The 19,047-nt window shown below is 39.0% G+C and overlaps 1 protein-coding gene across 6 annotated transcripts in view; it reads left to right on the top strand.

The window, feature by feature from the left end:
* The first annotated feature begins 4,412 nt into the window (after positions 1-4,412).
* CNTNAP4 (contactin associated protein family member 4) overlaps positions 4,413-19,047 on the top strand; it is a 250,813-nt gene continuing 236,178 nt past the window's right edge. For all 6 annotated transcript variants that reach the window (XM_054710986.1, XM_054710988.1, XM_054710989.1 and 3 more), the window contains exon 1: positions 4,413-4,500. In XM_054710986.1, the coding sequence (XP_054566961.1) occupies positions 4,413-4,500 (88 nt within the window). The remainder of the gene's footprint in view (positions 4,501-19,047) is intronic.

Raw genomic sequence — 19,047 nt, 5'->3', positions numbered from 1 at the left:
GGCAAGTGGAGGGGGACTAGGATGGTCCTCAGCTTCTGACGCCTGTGGGGTTACTGCTGATGCAAGTCATTCTTGTGCCTCCACTCCAAATAGCAATTGTTTTGGGGCCTCTCAATTACAGGAAATTGGGGAGGGGGAAGTGGGACAACAGGTGGTCAGTGAATGTCATGTATGCTCTGTTCCAGCCAAGATGGAAAGGGAGAGGGGAAGAGCTTGAGGCCTTTGTTCCCTCTTCTGACTTTCCTGCCTCAAAAGGGTGCAAAGCGTTGATGCTCTCTCCAGGGCCACCTCTCTTACCAGATCTCCAAGTCTTCACCAACCTGAAAGCTCTTCCAACCCAATACTCTTGGGGTTTTTATGGAGGCTTTATTACAGTCATGACTGAGCAAATCATTGGCCATTGGCAATTGAACTCAATCTTCAGCCTCTCCTCTCCTTGGAGTTTGCACAGGGATAGGAGGTTTGGGGAGGAGTTGTTAGGGGAATAAGAGGCTGGGAGGACTTGCAGATACAACAGTCTAATCAAGTTGCTGGTTCTCCTGCCAAAAACCCCTTTCCCCCCTCCCTCCCCTTAGGTTACCCTAAGGTCTTTCAAAAAATCACATCATTATCATAACAAAAGAAAACTGATCTTATCAGTGAAAATTCCAGGGGTTTTAGTGAACCAGGAATCATGAAGGAAGACAAAATATATATGAGAAATATATTTTGGTCATCTGAATGACCAAACATATTTCTTATAAATGACAGTATCACACCTCAAATATATTTTAGTTTTTAAAATAATCAGTTTTGAGTAATGACTATTAACACAAGTCCAGAATAGGAAGTCTGTAGACTTTTCCTTTTCCTGGATGCTTAACAAAATTGTGTTGACCAACTGTCTTTGTAAGAAATCCAGAAACCAGATCAGAGGTTCAGGCAGCAGATAAAACAATTGTTACATGAATAAAGGAGTCGCATTTTAGTCTCTATCTAGTCTTTTGATGTGACTTTGTTCCACTATGGCCTGATGGTTCTTTTCCAATTTAAACTACAGTCCAGGAGCCTCTGTGTACCACTATGGTGGCACACATAGTTCTCTGGAAAGTTGTACCAAGAAAAAATTAAAAGCTGTATTTTACAAGTTGTAGCGTTTTGATTTGATTTATAATGCTTTCTCAGACACGGTCTGGCCCATAATATGCATATGCCAAACCCTAAGCACCAGCAGTTGTTTTTATCTTAACCGGTGGAAAATATAACCACAAATGCATACACAGGGAGAAGTGATTCGTGGTGTCTGAATCAGCAGTACAGTAATGTACAAAATGAGGTCTCCACACTTTTCTGATTTTTCCCATTCAGACTCGTTTTTTGTTTTTTTTTCTGACATTAAGCACCACTATGGAGGGAAGGGAGAAGTCAGTTTGTCTTAATGACCGACCCTTTTCTGCCACCAATGGGTCGTGTACTTCTGGGGAGTTGTAATTCCTCTGCTCATCAGATTTCTCATCTGTGCAAAGTGAGCTGTGGTATCATAATGGTTACAATAACAACATTGAATGTGTGACTCTAGGGGCCTCCACTTTACAGGCATTGTCTCAGCCATGAGGTTGATACTCTACTTATTCTTGGTGCATTTGAGGAAACTCAGAATCAGGGATGATAAGCAGCTTGCCCAAGAACATGCAGCTGGTTGGTGGTGCAATGGAGTAGACATTGAGCCTGGGCTGCCAGATTCCAGCATTGCCTGCTCAAACCACCACTCTCTTTAGTCTGGATGCTAAGGCTAGTAAGCAATTGAGGACCTACTAAGTGCCAGGCCCTCTTTGGGGGTTGTCACACATGATGTCTTATTATTATTATTATTATTTTTTTTTTTTAAGGAAAGGAAGTGAAAGAACAGAATAACTAAGGCACTTAATTAGAATCACAGTGAGAGCCGAATTTATAGCGAGGCTTCTCCATACAGTGTCCAAGCTCTTCCCAGGGTCTCACTTTGCCCATGCAGCTCTCCCTTCTGTGGCCCTCACACAGGGACAGGTGTTGCCATGGCCTGAAATGCTCAGGTTTTCTTTCTAGTGCCAGCCTCCAGCTCATTGTATTACCATAGCCCACTGAGATGGAAAAATCCATTATTAATGGCTGCTATGATAATTTACACTTTGTCCTAAAGAAGTTATTATTGGCAAGAAAGGTTCAGTTATTTTTCATTTTTGATATGTGTACTGATCCTTTTAATTTTTTTCTCTAATTTGTTCTGTGGAAAAAATTAAATATAACTTTTTAATAGGAGGGCAACTTTTTTTGTGGTTGTTGTTCCAGAGAGCCCGAGATCCCCTTGCTCAGTGTGGAGTCAATTTAAGTAATGATTTTAGAGCTTTGTAAACCAGGATGCCAAGCCCAGCTCGCTCTCTCGTACTCACTGTAGCACTTTAACACCATGCTTAACTTCACTGCGGTTTAGTCTCTTTTCTGTTTGATAGGCACAATGACATTTCCCTCAGGGATCACCATAATTTGATTAGATAACAAATGACATATTGCATGTGTCCAATAAAATGTAACCCCCCTTCAATAATTAACAGGAACTGTCAATTTATATCTTTCTTTCTGTAACATATTATGTTTGAAAAAAGCAAAATCAGGGTTGTAGGCCTAGGACTATGGAGTAAATACTCAAAAATGGCCCCTTTTCCACTCCTGTTTTTTTTTCTTTTTTTTCTAGGGCCTCAGGTTTTCACTCCCACTAACAGGGGTCAGGGAGGAGGTGTACTGTGACTTGGGGGCAGTAAGTCCTAGTGTGAGAGCAGTAAAATCAGAGTCAGAAAAACAAAGTCCAGTTCTCAGCACTTGACTAACTCTATGACCTCTTGAAGTCAGTACATTCTCTGCTCTTGTTTATTCATCTGTAAAATCGGAAAAGCACAAATATCACTTCTGCTTTGTTTGTTGGGAAGAGCTACTGTAAACACACTGGTTATACAGGGGGATGCGTTTGTCATTTCCCTTTCCTTCACTCATTCCATAGCAAGGCTGCTGCTGCTTAAAGGCTTGTGTTTCTTCTCATTTGTAATCGCCAAGAGGTGTTTGAGAACTCTAGCATTTCCATTCTTATAAAATCTAGTACGTTTTCAGTTAAATATCTTTACTTTTTTAAAAGAGATTATTCCCTATGACACATGTGATATACTTATCATTATGTGATATCAATTCCATTATTTACATATTTTAATATTCCATTCAAGAAATAGCAGTAGCTATGGATCAGCTATTAGAAGAGTAATTTTTCTGTAGTTCTTTATCTTCTGAATTCAACTTTTCTCCTTTAGATTCTTTGAATGACAACTGTACCAGTATATTGTTTAGGTTGGGTGTGAGTATGTGTGTCTGTGTGTGTGGTTTCCTTTCTTCAGTATCCCATTATTTTTCATTTAGGGTTTCTTGGGAATTGTTATTGAAGAATTTTATTGTAGAATGCAACTGAATTCACAGCTTAATGCATTCATCAAAATAAATGTATGCACAGCATTTAATGTGTGGATTTGTACACCTGATGTACTAAAAGAAGAAATGTTAATTTCTTGCCGACTATTACCAGATGATTTAAAATTTCTGCTAAACAGGAATGTCTGTTTCCATGTGAGGCATTTTCATGATAAAATCCTGGCACCACCGCTAAAGAGGATAGTTTTATACAGAGAAAAACAACAGCAAGTATTTTCCCTTAGGACAGTTTTAGCTACAATGTATCAACGCTGCTTAGTTATTTCTGTCTTATTTTATGCCTTTGTTATGAAACATAACGCAATTTTACCTGGATGCCCTCCCGGATATTCAGGAATTAGCTCAGTAAGTTGACTGGCTCTGCCAAATGCAAGACCTCCGGAAAATCGGGAAGCTCTGCCGCCTCGCCCCTCCCCCCACCCACATCTCCAGAGGGGAAAAAAGGGGTTAAGGCTTATTGGAGAATAGAGGAGAGGGGAGGGGGAGCCCCGAGGAAGCCCGGGAGCGGCAGGCCGCGCCTCCAGGTCCAGCTTTCATCAGCAGCGCTGCGCGGTGGAGCTCTGAGCGCCGCTGTGAATTTGGAGGAGGGATGCTGCTGTCAATTTGTGGGACCGCTGCTGCGAGGAGTGGGCGTGGCCTCGGCGGCAAGGATGCTTGTTAGGAAAGACGCTGGGTGCTTTTTAGTGAGGAGTCAGGGCTGTGGTGTGTGTGTGCACCCGCGCGCGTGAGAGAGAGAGAGAGAGAGAGAGAGAGAGAGAGAGAGAGAGAGAGAGAGAGACAGGGTTGGAGAAAGGAGGGAAGGAGGGAGTGAGGCTGAGAGACTCAGAGGTGCTGAAGACAGAACTGGCAGAGGGGCTGCGAACAGGACTGGAGCGCTGGGAGAGCCACTCAAGATCTTTTGGGGGAGCCCGATAAATGAGAACATGGGGTCAGTCACCGGAGCTGTCCTCACGATGCTACTACTTCTGTCATCTACTCAAAACTGGAGCAGGGTCAGAGCTGGGAATTCCTGTAAGTACACAGCAAATGGTTTAAACTTGCAGGGGGGCCCTTCCAACTTTCATTCTGTTGTTTCTATGATGATTATTTGCAATTGATAAAGCATGTTGCCCTAAATGAAGCATCACTTAAACCTTTTGCAAATATGTCTGGGTTTACACTTGTCTTTCCTCTTGGTCTGGTCAAAATATGGAAAGTCTCATTTCTCTTTTTGTCTGTGAGCAGAACCTTATCCTGTCGTTTTTGAATAGTCATTGGGAAAGCTCAAGTTCTAGTAAAAACATTAAATTAGCATCTTAACCAGGGAATAGCCTGCGAATGTCTCCATTTCTTCCTTTCTTAGGATTACTGAATTTTATTGGAATTATGTCTAACAAGAAAACAACTGGCAGACTTTCCATTATGCTGCATTAGCTGAGATTTCTGAAGTTTGCAGTTTGGCAGACGGATTGCTGGTTGCATCTTTAAAATGATGCCAGGCTCATAACTGAAATGCACTGCAGGATTCAGGAGCGGACTTGGTGGAGGTGAACCTCAACATTAGGAGCTGTGCCCTCACAGCTGAAAGGAGGAGGCCAGAGCACTCCTGGAAGAGGGGGCTTGAGTCCTCGCTAAAGGAAAAACATTCTGGTGATTTTTCCAAAATAGTATTCTTTAGTGATTTGAATTTTTAACTTTAGAAATTTGCGATTGAATACTCTGATTCTGAATAGGTTCAAGGAAAATGTATAAAGATCATATTTCTAATTTAAATACGACTCAAAATAATTTGGCAGAAACTCCCTATATCCACTTTTTATTAGAGATAAAAAAAGTTTTAAAAGTTGTGTTTGGCTAAAAAATGTCTAAATGGAAGAATTTCCCCCCTTTTTGATTAATGATAAACAAGCTCTAAAAATACAACTTTTCATCTCTCCTGGATTTTAAAGGGAAAAGCTCATTTGCTTTTCAAGAAAGGAGTATGGGGCCTGTTCAGGGATTTATTTTGCTGCTGTGTAACCAGGTTTAGGTTGGGGTGGTTACAAATAAAGCCAGTAGTAACAAGGTGTTTGCTATGGCACATCCCTGGAGTACACGAAAGTGCTCTGGTATGGGAAGAACATTCTAAACACCCTTACTGGGTACAAGTGAAATGTCCATTTATACTGCATGGCTGCTGTGGTTTTGTGTTTGCATTCACTATTAGCTCATTTAAAGGCACGGTGTATCTTATCATTCCGAAAGAAAGAGGACTTCACTCAGATGCTGCACTGTTTCAGATTCAGTTTTAATTTGGGTCAGAAGAATCGAATGAGTCAGTAAAAGATGCATATTGCTACCTAGTCAAAATCTTGGAATGCTGTAATGGTGGCATGTGACAAACATTGCATCAATCAAACGAACAATAACAACACAAGCACACACAAAGTTTTGTAGAGAAGGCATAAATAATTCATCCTCCAACTACTGAAGTTCAACAAAAAAGGAAAGCACTAGAGGTCACTCTTACAATGTAATGCACATCACTTGCAGCACCCTTCCCTTAGTCTGGCCTGGATGCAGTCGTGTCTTTTCAATGCACCACCCGTATTTAGGTTTAAAACATATTGATGTGATTGATTGGTCTACTAGTTGTTTACATTTGTTTGTTTTCTTGAGGTCTAATGAAAGGCAGATCAACATTAAATAGCTTTCTTTTGAAATATATCTTCTTAGTACAGGAAAGATGAGTGGCTGAGGTCTGAGGAGAGCAGATATTCATGGGTGCTTAACTCTGGCTGAGTCTGTCTCGACACTTAAAATTTGAATCCTGGGTCTGTATTCTACCAGCCTTGGTTTGTTCTGGAAGTATTTTAATGTTTTTCCAAACATTTGATAAACTTAAGGAACCTATAAAATTTTAAATTGTTAGGAGTATTAAATATGTAAGTTGGAGTTCTTGGTTACCATATGTTGAGTTGACAGTTCTTAAAGTGTCAAAAATACAACTAAATGACTTCAGATAATTAAAGTTGCATTTAGTAATTTCTTTTTAATATCTCTTTGGCAGTGTGATTTGCAGCAGTGTATAAAAAATAAAAAAATATTTTCCAATTTTTGTTTTATCTTAAAATATTTAGTAAGTTTTTTTTTTTTTTAAGGAAGGAAACAAAGTCTACTTGTTACCAAGGTACTTTATATATTTTATCCTTTTTGGAAGAACAAACATACATGCAAGATTGGGAATTCAGTGTATGGACAAGTGACCATCAACCAGCATAGCATTTTTTAAAGTGTTACACAATAACTTCAATAATAATTATTCTGAACAAGGCATTATATTAAAACATGAATCAATCTTGAATACCAATATTAAAGCAGAGAGAACTGAATATAAATAAAGGAAATGAAAGGGCAGTCTTTCAGGTGAGTAACAAAGGCCTTCTCCCTTTATTTACATTGGATTCACCAGGAGCAAGTCTGTTATCCCAAGTGAGCCCAAGGCTGCATGTGAGAGCTTTCATGGGACAGGACTCTGTGAGCCGAGGGATTAGGTGCACTTCAATTTGAATGTTAGTTGATCTGATTAATCAACAGGGAAACTACCTTAGGAGGATTCTATGCAAACAAACACACATACACACACATACATGTTCATGTATATGTACAGGGGTGGGCAAAAGTATATTTACAGTTGTGAGTATGCAAAACAGAATTTATTCTTGTAATATTACTTATTATAATAATGTCCATGAAAACAGCTGTAAACCTACTCTTGCTCCATCTTTTTTATGTTCATGTGTATATGTGTATACAAACATATATAAACCACCAGACCCCTGTGCTTACATTTTTGGTGTTTCTACTTACTCCTCTTCTGTCAAAGGTTAAAATATGTTGAAAGGACCACATTCTTTGCCTACTAGTGCCCTACTTGACATTACAAAAGTAGTGAACCAGCCCAGGTCTTTCCTCTTTGTTCTGGTCAAGATGAGTTTGTTATTATTTGGTCCTTTTCATGAAAATATAGAGACAGATTCCTATCGAAGGGCTTGGTCTTTGAGAAGTTGCACAGGCTGTTGGTGTCTTCACTTGCTACAAAGAGACATGCCCTGAGAAGGGAGTCATCTCTTTATTTTATAATTGTTCTTATGAACACACAGTTTCTTTCTGACCATTAAGATGTTGTTGGGGGTGGGGTTGACTTGCCACAGAAGGAACAGTTGTAAGTAGTAAGGTAACTAGTAGTTTTGCTTTCATTTTTATTCTTACAGATTATGTAATGGAGGCTCTCTGGCCTCAGGTATACTGAGCCTTACTCTGAGATTAGTTACTGTTCACCAAGTAGCATATGAATGACTTAATTAGAAGTTAACTTCTCCCTGCATTCTCTCTTTTCTCTAACTGATATAAAGGCTATACCTGATAACTACCCTGAAGGAAGTACTAAAGAATCTGTTAAAATCAGCATACATAAAGGTGATTGCTTGAGCAGAGGATCATTCCTGTGGAGTCTGGAATGCACCTGGACAGATCCTCACATTATTAAAACACGATCTTGGAATTCTTTCTAAAGCAGCTTCTTTCCTCCTCTTCCCCCAAATTCCTGTCCAGAGCAAGAAAGAACTAGAATATAATAATAAAGTACTGATAAAATAATAATTATATGATGCAGTGCATAAGTAGCTGGGCTGTAGACATAAAGGTGAGCATGCATGTAGACTCACTTTTCTAATACCAACAGTGATTTTCATTAATTTGGTGCATTCTTCCCACTCCTGAGTGCATGCATGCTCAATCAGTTTCATAGGAACAGCCTCTAGCTATGTGGTTGCTACAGCTCATGGCTAGCATGGTGATCAAACATATGATTTTCACATATCTAGTGCTTACCCTAAGTAATAAACATTTTAATGTTTTCTAAAATTAATTTTGGAATTTGTATCACATAGAAATAATTCCTTAATGGGAGTGAATCGCTACATCAAGATTGAATTAATTTAACTCTTGAATGAAAACAAATTAATAGAACATCAGTTGTAACATAATGTAATATTTAGCTCAAAGGTTGGTAAAATACGGTCCATGGGACAAATTTGACCCACTGCTTGGTTTATATAGCCTGTGAGCTAAGAATGGTTTTTACATTTGTAAATGTTTGAAAAAATTAAAAGGAAAATTATTTGTGGTACAAAAGAATTATGTAAAATTCAAATTTCAGTCATCTGTTTTTTTTCATTGGTAGACATGTATGGCAAAAATTCATGCTCAGTTATTATTTTGCTTTGAAATTTATCAATAAAATTTTCTTAAAACTGATTTCTCTCTTGTTATATAAGGACCTATATAATATTCTTTTAAATTGTTGACTTTTGATTTAAATAATATACAATATAATATAATGACGAGGCATGGAGAGTATACAAATTACACTGCTATGATGAACTTTAATGATCTAGTCCACAAATACATACTTGTAGAGTTCTGGTTCAGAAGGTAATCACTAGAGTTGCCATGAACTATAACAGAAGAAATCTTCCAGTTAATATCTTCCTCATAAGTTTCCTTTTAAAGGCTTTATTGTTCAGAAATCTTGTTATTTCAGTGAGTATAAATAATTTGTAACTATTTGTAAAGTTTCAGCAATTTTGGTTGCTAAAGGGGCACTTTCAATCTCAAGTAATCCCATTAGTATAAGAAATTCAATGAAGTGTATAAGTAATTGCATCTTAGATATTTTGACTATGAATTCTGTTGCTATTTTATATTTTCATGAGTATAAAATATTCTACTCCATACTAATGAGAAACTCGCATTTGGGATCACCGATTGTATGAGGAAAATGATCTCATTGGAAGTGTTTTCTTGTTCTGTGACTTTTAGAGTAATAGCTTCCTAGAAATTCTGAAATTGGCAAACTTTCTAGAATAAATTGAAAACTAGATTTTCATTTAAGCACTGCCCACTGAGAATTAATAATACTGATAGGTGCCTTTTTATCAATAAAATTTTCTTAAAACTGATTTCTCTCTTGTTATATAAGGACCTATATAATATTCTTTTAAATTGTTGACTTTTGATTTAAATAATATACAATATAAAGATAATGCCAAGATAATTAATTTTTGTGTAAATGCCTTGTCTATTTGGAATTGTATTTATTTTTCATCTACAAGAACTGATGATTGGCCTCATTTTATTTACATTATACTCTTTACTACAGTGTTTTTAAAAATTTTAAGTTAAAAACTATAATGGGATATATTTTAAATTTTCTTTTCATTGAAATTCAATTCATAACATATTTTTTTACCAAAATTTACAGACGTATGTTAAAATAATTTATTTTTCATAAAACTGTTTGTAATGTTTCATCTCTAATAAATATTTATGTCTTTAAAAAGACCAATTTCCAAATCAGAGACAACCTAGGACAGTCTCATAGAGTTCACTGAAATGCTACTTACTCTGAGTGTCAACAAGAATTGTGATGGGGTTTATGACTGTTCACTCTGAATAGACAATAAGAGATAGTGACACTCACATTACATGGTTCTAATTTTTTTTTTACAATAGAATATCAGTCCTGCTTGACAAATACCTATTTTTCACAATTTGATACTATATTTAGAATTTGAATCCTTTTTATCTTCGATAAATCAATATTTGGGCATTCATATTGTCAACTAATGCATCCTATGACCTTTAGGTTGCCAAGTAGTTAGGTTATCCAAGAAGTCCTTCACGATCCTTTCCAAAAATCTTTTGCTTTCCAGTGATTGGAAGTTTACAGAATGGCTTAGCCCCTGAAAACAGTAGGAAGAATAATAAGGATTTTTCCAATTTGTTACATAAATCCCGGATATGTATATTCAGATTGGTAGGTAAATATTTCTGGTGAAAATAATGCAGGCTTTGACCAGATTTTTCCAGGGGCCTGGTGTTTCAATTATCGCTTAGTTTAAATTTTTTTTCATTTTTATTGATTTAAAAATTGTTGCCTCAATAATTTGTTTAGTATTTATCTAGAATCATTGCAATTTTTCCAAGTTAACTAGTATAATAGGGAATGGTGAATCCATCAGAGAATATGTGCTTAAAATAGGAGATGCTTCATGAATTAACCACATTTATGAGGTGAAATGATCTGTGTTGTTGTTGTTGATGGGAGTGGGGTAAATTCTCATAGAATAATAATTGCTTTATTTGGTATTTCAGTTAGAAACTTTTAGAAATACTCTTTAATGAACACATCTTTGAAAACAGGTCTTGAATTGTAGCATCAAATGCTAAGATAAGTTGATTTTGGTTACTTTAAAAATAAAAATCTCAAAAAGAGAAATAAATGTCCCAAAGTAAATGCAGAAAAAATTATGGAGCTTTAGTAGACCTATGACTATCACTGAAAAGTCCTTCTTAAAGGAAAAGTAAATTCATCAAACAGCCCCACTTAACTGAGTATGCTTAAGTGAAATAATTTACCCTGAAGATTGATATTGTAATTTGAAGGCTTTGAGTTTCTTTAAAATGGTTTAAAATTTTTTGAGAAAAAATATAATTTACTTATAACTCTAAGTTACAATAAATTGCATTTCTAAATAACAGATGTCATTGACCATAGGGTTATTTTTTTTAGTTATATTTTTGGGGAAATTCTTATGTATGAGATTCCAACATTTCAATTTTTTTTTTCAATGAGTTCTAAGGCTGTGATTGTCTGCATATCCTGTATAATAAAAGCCTAATATGCAAATTCACTGCTCACTATGATGTGCGCGGACCACCAGGGGGCGGCGTGGAACATGGCTGGTGTTGGTGACCTGGCGCTGGTAGTGGGTGGCAGTGGAGGAGCTACTGGCCTCAATGTGCCCCAGCAAGAGCGGGACCCCAGCAGGATGGTGGAGCAGGTGAGCGGGCAGCACCAGGCCAAGGCGGGTGTGAGCAGGGGCCTGATCAGCGCCCCACAGATGGCGACCAGTGGTGGCGGTGGGGGGGGGAGGGTTTCCGGGGGGGGGGGGGAGACCCGGCCCAGATTGATTGTCCAACAGATGGTGACCTGACCGTGGTGGCAGCAGGGGGCAGGGGGCCCTGGGCTGGGACAGGGAACTGGGGGTGGGTGGCAGTGAACAACCTCCTGTGGCACCCGGGCTGGGGGCTGCAACCTCTCGCCAGCTACCTGGGGGCGGGGGCGACGGGGTTGGAGGTGCAGCGAGAATGCAGGGTGTCTGCCGAACTTGCTCTCACTCACCCGGGGTGCTCTCCCCTGGGATGCCAGGGCTCACGCGCCAGGGAAACCCCTGTGCTCAGGTGCTGGGTGCCTGCAAGGAGCCCGCCCTGCACTCGTGCGGCCTCTTCTGGGTGAGCTGGGCCGCAGCCACCTGGACCACAGGGCCTGGACTGCAGGGGCTGGTCTGGCTCCCCGTGGGTTCACGCAGGAGCCGGTCTGCAAGGCCATCCGGGAGAGAGCACACTACCTGCCCGGCTTCCGTGCGGCACTGTTGGGCAGCCCAGAGGCCCACACTGCTCTGGGCATCCAGCTATGCTCATCGCAACTCCACCTGGGGACTCTGGCATGGTGACTCACGTGGAGGAGGGCGTGTGGGCCCTCTGCTTCGATTGCTGGCCAGGCCTAGGGACTGCATCCATGCGCAAATTTTGTGCAGCAGGCCTCTAGTGTGTGTGTGTGTGTGTGTGTGTGTGTGTGTGTGTGTGTGTGTGTATTTTTTTCCCCCCACTAGAATTATTGTTCCTTGTTTATAATCTAGGAATTTAGTCCCTTCTCAGTGCTGATTGCTCTCCAGGGTCCTGGTTACTTGTTGGTAAGGACCAAATCTGAGATGCTACTGCACAAGTGAAGGTATTTTCCATTCCCAGTTGACTTTTGGAGGATAAAATTTTCTCCCAAAGTATCTTTTGCCAAGGTATTCACATACATGGTACCTGAAACTAAAGTATTATGTAATAGAAAAGAATACACATGCAAAATCCATTATAAATTATCGTTATTGCTTCAGTTCTCCTGAGTAAAATGGGTATTTGGAAGAGGAAGAGTATGTGTAATTTTTTTCTCCCATTGAATTTCCATCATGCTTCACGGAAAAGTGGTACTCTGCTAATAAAACTGGAGAAATAGCATAACAGGAGGTAAAAATGAGCCTGTTTATGTTACAGTTAATGAGTCATTCCAATGTAATAATTGGAAAAGTGAGTGAAGCCTGAAAACATTTGACATCTTAAGTAGTTTAAAATTAGTAACTATAAAAATTTTTAATGCCATAAGTATTTAATAGAGAAGTGATGAAATTTACCTCTAAGGTTTTTAAATTACAAAGGGAAAAATGGTATGATATGTATCAGTTGGCCTAAAGCTCTAATTACTTTTTTTTTATTAAGTACTTCTCATTACTTAGCAGTGCTCTAACAATAAGATATTATATACTTTTCGATTGTAAAAGACATATTTGTATCTGTAACCACTTCTTTCCCACTGGCAATTATGGTACAAGTGAGGTCATAGGCTGATATTAGTTTAGAAACAGCATGTAAATATATAAATTCACCTGCCTTCCTCAATTACATTTATTGTGTAGTGTTTAGACAAACTATAACCTGTAATTTTATTACTTGACATACTCTGCAGTTACAACCTGTACAGAGATATTTTTAAATAGATTTTTATTGATTTCAGAGAGAGGGAGGGACAGGGAGAGAGAGATAGAAACATCTACAATGAGAGAGAATTATTGATTGGCTGCCTCCTCCACGCCCCCACTAGGGATTGGGTCTGCAACCTGGCCATCTGCCCTGACCCAGAATTGAATGGTGATCTCCTGGTTCAAAGGTCAACATTTGACCACTGAACCACGCCAGCCAGGCTGTACAGAGATATTTTTAAATGCCCTCTGAATGAGGAAACTGATAAACTCTCCTTGAAATTGGAGTTGGTAGATGCCTGGATGACATTGAACAGACATTTGAACCCGTGGCCCCAAACTGAGAGCCCCAGGTTTTCCTGTCAATAAAAAGTAATTACCTTTGCTGTACCAGACCCAAGGGAGAGATTTTTTTTTTTGAAAAATCTGAGGAAATTAAAATTCCTTCTGGGCTAATAGCTTTGCTCCAAAAGATGGAATATATGTTTAGATCTTCAAGACTTGTCTTTAGCTTTCAAAGTTATTAATATATGTTTGTCTTTTAAAATATGTTGATCAGCAGATAACCAAGCAAAAGGAAGAAACTAAATTGAAAATAATCTGTAAGGGAAATGAGTTGCTGAGGTTAAATTGTCATTGTCATTGTGTGTGTGTGTGTGTGTGTGTGTGTGTGTGTGTGTGTGTGTGTATGTGTGAGCTCATGTGTGGCATGCATATACTGAAAGATTTTGTGGGTAGAAATTGGGGAACAATCCATATTGGTAGAGAAATGGAAAACATTGCCCCTATGTGGCACATTTTAAATGATATTTGGAATAATATAATAACACATTCTATATTCCAAATAATATATAATTTGTTGGAATATAGAATATGATTGTTTCTTATTTGTTACCATGTCAGGATAGTCTTCAGTATGGTTTTAACACAGTATGTGGGATTTTAACATAGCAAGAGGCCTTTTGGGATCCAGTTTAAACTCATCCTCAACAGAGGGGAGAGGGACAGGTTGCCCTTTTTGACCGCCAAGTGCTTTATTTTCTAGGGTATGACATGAAGACCTCAGGGTTTGCAACACTCACCTCGACTTGTATTCATTCCCAGGGTGCTAGTGTTTCTGAACACGGCAGTGACAGCAGAAAATTGCAGGAGAGATTTTGGCTTTAAAACCACTAGATAAATTGAAGCATAATTCAACTCTCAGAGACAATGCCGTAAAGTGATACTGGTACCAAGAGAAGGGCATTATAAACAAAGTTTAACATTGTTCCCATCATTCACTTTTAGCTGGGAATTTTGGCTGACGTTAAACAAAAAGAATCTATCTCCGGGGCAGGAAGTTGCATGGATGCTTAGCGATCCTCATAATTAAGGATTTATAATACATATTTACATTTGCCATGTTTTAGATGTTTGGGACTTAATTAAAAGAACATTGCTAAAATAAAAGCAATTCTATCTAAAGTGGTGGTGAGGGAATTCTGTGCAAGGTTATGAAGCTGCTCAATTAGGCTCTTTTGTTCCACAGTGTATATGATTTCTGTGCTTATTTGAACTGTTGTACATTAACGTAGAGTCTGTATTATAATCCTGTGAAGAAAACTTCACATGCTTGTAAAATGTCATAACACAATCTCAACTATCATAACACGTGTAACTTTCCCAAAACAAACAAAAGAGGGAGATAATTTGGGAAAAGTATTCGAACCCATTTAAGAAAGCAAAGAGCAAACAGTGAAGATAACATATCGGTTCCTTAAAATCGTGGCATCCTACAGGCCCTAATCACAAAATTCACAAAATGGAACATGATAAAATATTTCATAGGCAAACATCTACCAGAGAAATGAAAAATGTAGGCTAATAAAAATGTGGTGTAGAATTGTAAGCACTCAGAATAAAATGATGATCACAACAATTTGCTATGCTTGACATATAGACCTGAGCTGTGTACTGGTGTGGCCACATTCATTCCTTGAAAGCCGAGCTGCACGCTTGCCTGTGGAATGGTCTTTCTCAGTGTCTCTCTGTAATTGCAACATGAAATAGATTAGCATGAAAAGAATGTATGTAGTATCATTAATCACTGCACCATTCTCCAGAGAAGATGCTGGCAGGGCTCTGTTTTTCTGAGTTAGCAAAATTGAGCCTTCCGTGATCATTTTCCTCTTTCATTCGCCTGGATGTGAGGATGGTCTGGCTGTGGCATCTGTCATCTCAGTGATTGCCAGGGCTGATTTGGCTGGTACAACTGGAGAGGCAGCTGTCCCCTTCCTCCCGCACTCCTTCCTGGGATTCCTATTCCTTCAGTTCCATATCATACCATATTTTTAAATACCATACATTTTATCATAGGTAAGTTTTCTGTAACGCATTGATAACACCCAGTTTAAGGTTTTCATCCAAAAAGAAAGCAAGTCTTGCCATGCAGATATTTAATTGTTAGGTGTTTTTAGCCCTAGTTCAGACTTGTTAGCACAGCAAACAAAATACCTTCCTCCTCATTCCTTTGTCACCATCTCAATCCTGCCCTGACCCCATGTCCTTTAGCCTCTATCACGTGGCCTTTACATCGGCTGTTTCCTTTGCTGGCATTGCCCCCAATCACTTATTTCTGAATCCTCCTGGAAAACTTCTGCACAAAGCAAGTATCACCTCCTTTCTCTATGGAGTCTAATTTGGTCAAACCACCTCAACTCTCACCATTCTCTTAGCAAAAATTCCATAGCACCTCAAGTGTTCACCTGTTCCTGCCCTAACATAGAGTGAAAAACTGATTGAAAAATGTCTCTTTTAGAAAACTGTAACAGCTTTGAAAGGCAAAGGTATTATCTTAATCATTTCTGTATTTGCAACACCTAGCACAGTGCCTGGAGTAGAGAGGCCATTCAGTCAATGTGGAATTAGCACACTGATAGACAGTTGTTTTTTTCCAGTTGAAGCACACTGCACACGCACACACATACACACACACACACACACACACTCACACACTCACAAGATGAATGGAAGCAGGCTAGATACATTGGAGTATTGTGAGTTAGTTTAATGATGAACAAGTCATTTTGATTTAGAAGACCATTAATTTTGCTGTTTTTTAAACTTTATTTGGCTTTGTACTTACTTTATTATATTTCATTTACTTAGTTTTCATGTTTCATTCCGGTCTATCATAATCCATTAGGATACATATTATCATGGCCAACTTACTCTTATTGTGTCTTGCTGTCTCTCTTCCCCTCCCCGGCCCCTTCTTATTTATAGGCAATGTAATTTGATAGGCCACAGTATCAAATCCTTTGGCCAGAGGATTCTCGATGGACAGAGGAACAGTACACAAGAGTGTAAAGTCGGAAGGGCATCTTCCTCCTTCGGGGCCGTCCCGTGCCTCTCCATCTTGGGGCACCTCCCAGGGCATCTTCTTCAGTTTGGAAAGTTGTATTGCAAAGTTCTGTCCACCTGCCGGGAAAAATGTAAATTTCTTCACGTCTCTTGGACGTCATTTCCTTCATGTTGGCCTTTTATTTTACATTTTCTAACTTGAAGGCCCTTTTCCTTTCCAGAGAGTATAACAAAATTAAACTTAGTTTTCCTTTTCTGCTTCATCATTAATTTTAATCAGCTCAACAATAACCCACAAGGTCCAGACCAACTACATCATTAACTTCAGAAAGTGTTCCTGCAGCTTTCCTGCTCTTCTTTTGCCTACAAATGTACACAAAACTTTTTTCATTGCCTTTAGCAATTTTTACAAGCACTAATGAGTTCTGTACGTTTATTTTCCTCTTTAATTGCACACATGTTCTTTTTTTAATGATTTTCCTGTAAAACTTGATCACTTTTTATGATACCTCTCCTGTTTCTTCCTCCTATTGTATACCTTTGTGATTATATAGTTCATAGCTTTCTACACATGTTGACACACATCATTAAAAATGAAAAATGTTCCTTTTGCATTGGGCTCTGTGGACTCTAAGGTGGCGGAGTGTACCTCACAGGCCTGTGAGGCAGGCATTGGTATCACTGTTTTACAAACAGGAAATGGAAAATTAGGAGGTCCTTCCAAAGCCACTGAGTAAGGAAGAATGGAGCTGAGGTTTGGACCAAGGTTAAGTGAGGCCAAATTCCTTGTACTTTGAAATGCAACACACTCACTTCCTCCAGAAGCCTTTAAAAGCATCTCCCCTGAGTATTAGAAGCCACACATGCCTGTTCTCAGGGTTCCCTCTCTGGTCTGATAAATTCTAAGGTAAATGCTGCTTTATTCCAAGGAGTCTGTCCCAAGCTCTTCCTTACTGGTCTGAGTGAATGTACTCTGAGCCCCCTTGCTTCTTGGTACCCAAAGACCTAGCCACTCGATCCAAATTCCTTCTTGGGGTCAACAGTTCCATGAACAGAGTCTAAGGGGCTGAAACAGTTCACATCACAAAGAAAACTCAACTTCTTTCTGCGAGATTGCAATACGCGTGACTAAGGCCCTCTGACAGTATTGTTTCTTCCCTCCGCAAGGCAGAACTTTTTTCATTGACAGTCTTGTTTCTTTCCCTCTCCATGTTCCGGGCTACCCTCCCTTTGGGTGATGTATTTGTCTGCTAGGGCTGCCATGACAAAGTACCACAAACTGGGTGGCTAAACAGCAGTAGCGTATTTTCTCAAAGTTCTGAGACTGGAAGTCAAAGATCAGGGTTCCCGCAGGGGTGATTTCTGGCAAAGCCTCTCTTCCTGGCTTGCAGAAGGCTGTGTCCTCACATGACCTTTCCTCTGTGTGTGTGATCAGTTAGAGAGAGATCTGTGGTGTCTTTTCACAATTAAGGGCCCCACCCTTATGTTCTCATTGAACCTTAATGATCTCCTGAAAGGCCCTGTCTCCAGATATAGTAATATTAGAGGTCAAGGCTTCAATATATGAATTTATGGGGGACACAATTCAGTCCATCACTGGTGTTCTCCCTGTTGCAATTTCCTGAATAAAGTGACTTTTCTCTTAGCATTTGGAAGAATTTTTGGAAATTTAAGAGCAGAGATATTGCTCTTACTGATTGAAACTTACCAAGTGAGTTAAATTGTCTTCCAGTTGACTTTCTCTTTGGTGGGGTTGCTGGGATCCCATGTGGTGTCTTTTCATCCATTGGCTCTGAAGGCCTGGTTGCCATGAGGTGGGACCACTACTCTGTCCCTTTTCTTTATTTCCTTTTGTCTTCACCTGGGGCTCTCCAGCTGCTTCAACCTGAGAGTTTCAAGGATCCCTTCAAGGTGTGCATCTTAATGATGCAAAAAGAAAATGCCTTCCCATGATTTCCCAACAGTTTTATATCTTTGAAACAAGTCATTTTCTTTGCGTGCATTATTCTATGCCGAATTCTCCTTCCAACGAGTCTTAGAGATACACAGGATGATAATTTACTGCCCTTTATTAAAATCACCTCTTTATTGATCACATACACTCCCACAGCAGTTATCATAAATATTATTTTATCCTCTTCCAAATCACGTTTTCCTTTATGTTCCCAGGCCCTGGTTGTGTTGCAGTTTGCTCTCTGTGTCTCTCATGTCCCTTTCCCAAAGTTGATTTTGCAGCCTGTTTTCTCTATCACTTCTCCACTTCAATCTGTAGATCTCAGAGCACACCGATTCTCTCTTTCTGTGATACCTTCTATGAGTAGCTCACAAACAAATAAACAAACAAACCATAAACAAAACAAGCAATCATCATTCTAAAGACTTCTTTAAATTCAATTTAAAATTTGCCTAATTTTAAATTTGTAGAATGCCCTCCTCCTATCGGGAATTGGGACAGATGTTTACCATACATTATTTCACTCAATCTTAACACAGCATCTGTTCACACCCAGTCATTTCTTTATGCTTATTTTCCCATCCTCTCCACTGCATTTCCCTTGTGGCTTAAATAGTCTTTGTATTGGTCTCTTTTAATTGCTCATAGTAA

Source organism: Eptesicus fuscus, chromosome 21 (genome assembly GCF_027574615.1).
Source record: "Eptesicus fuscus isolate TK198812 chromosome 21, DD_ASM_mEF_20220401, whole genome shotgun sequence".
Lineage (NCBI taxonomy): Eukaryota > Metazoa > Chordata > Mammalia > Chiroptera > Vespertilionidae > Eptesicus > Eptesicus fuscus.
The sequence above is the reverse complement of the archived record's forward strand: the minus strand, read 5'-3'. Positions and strand labels throughout refer to the sequence as shown.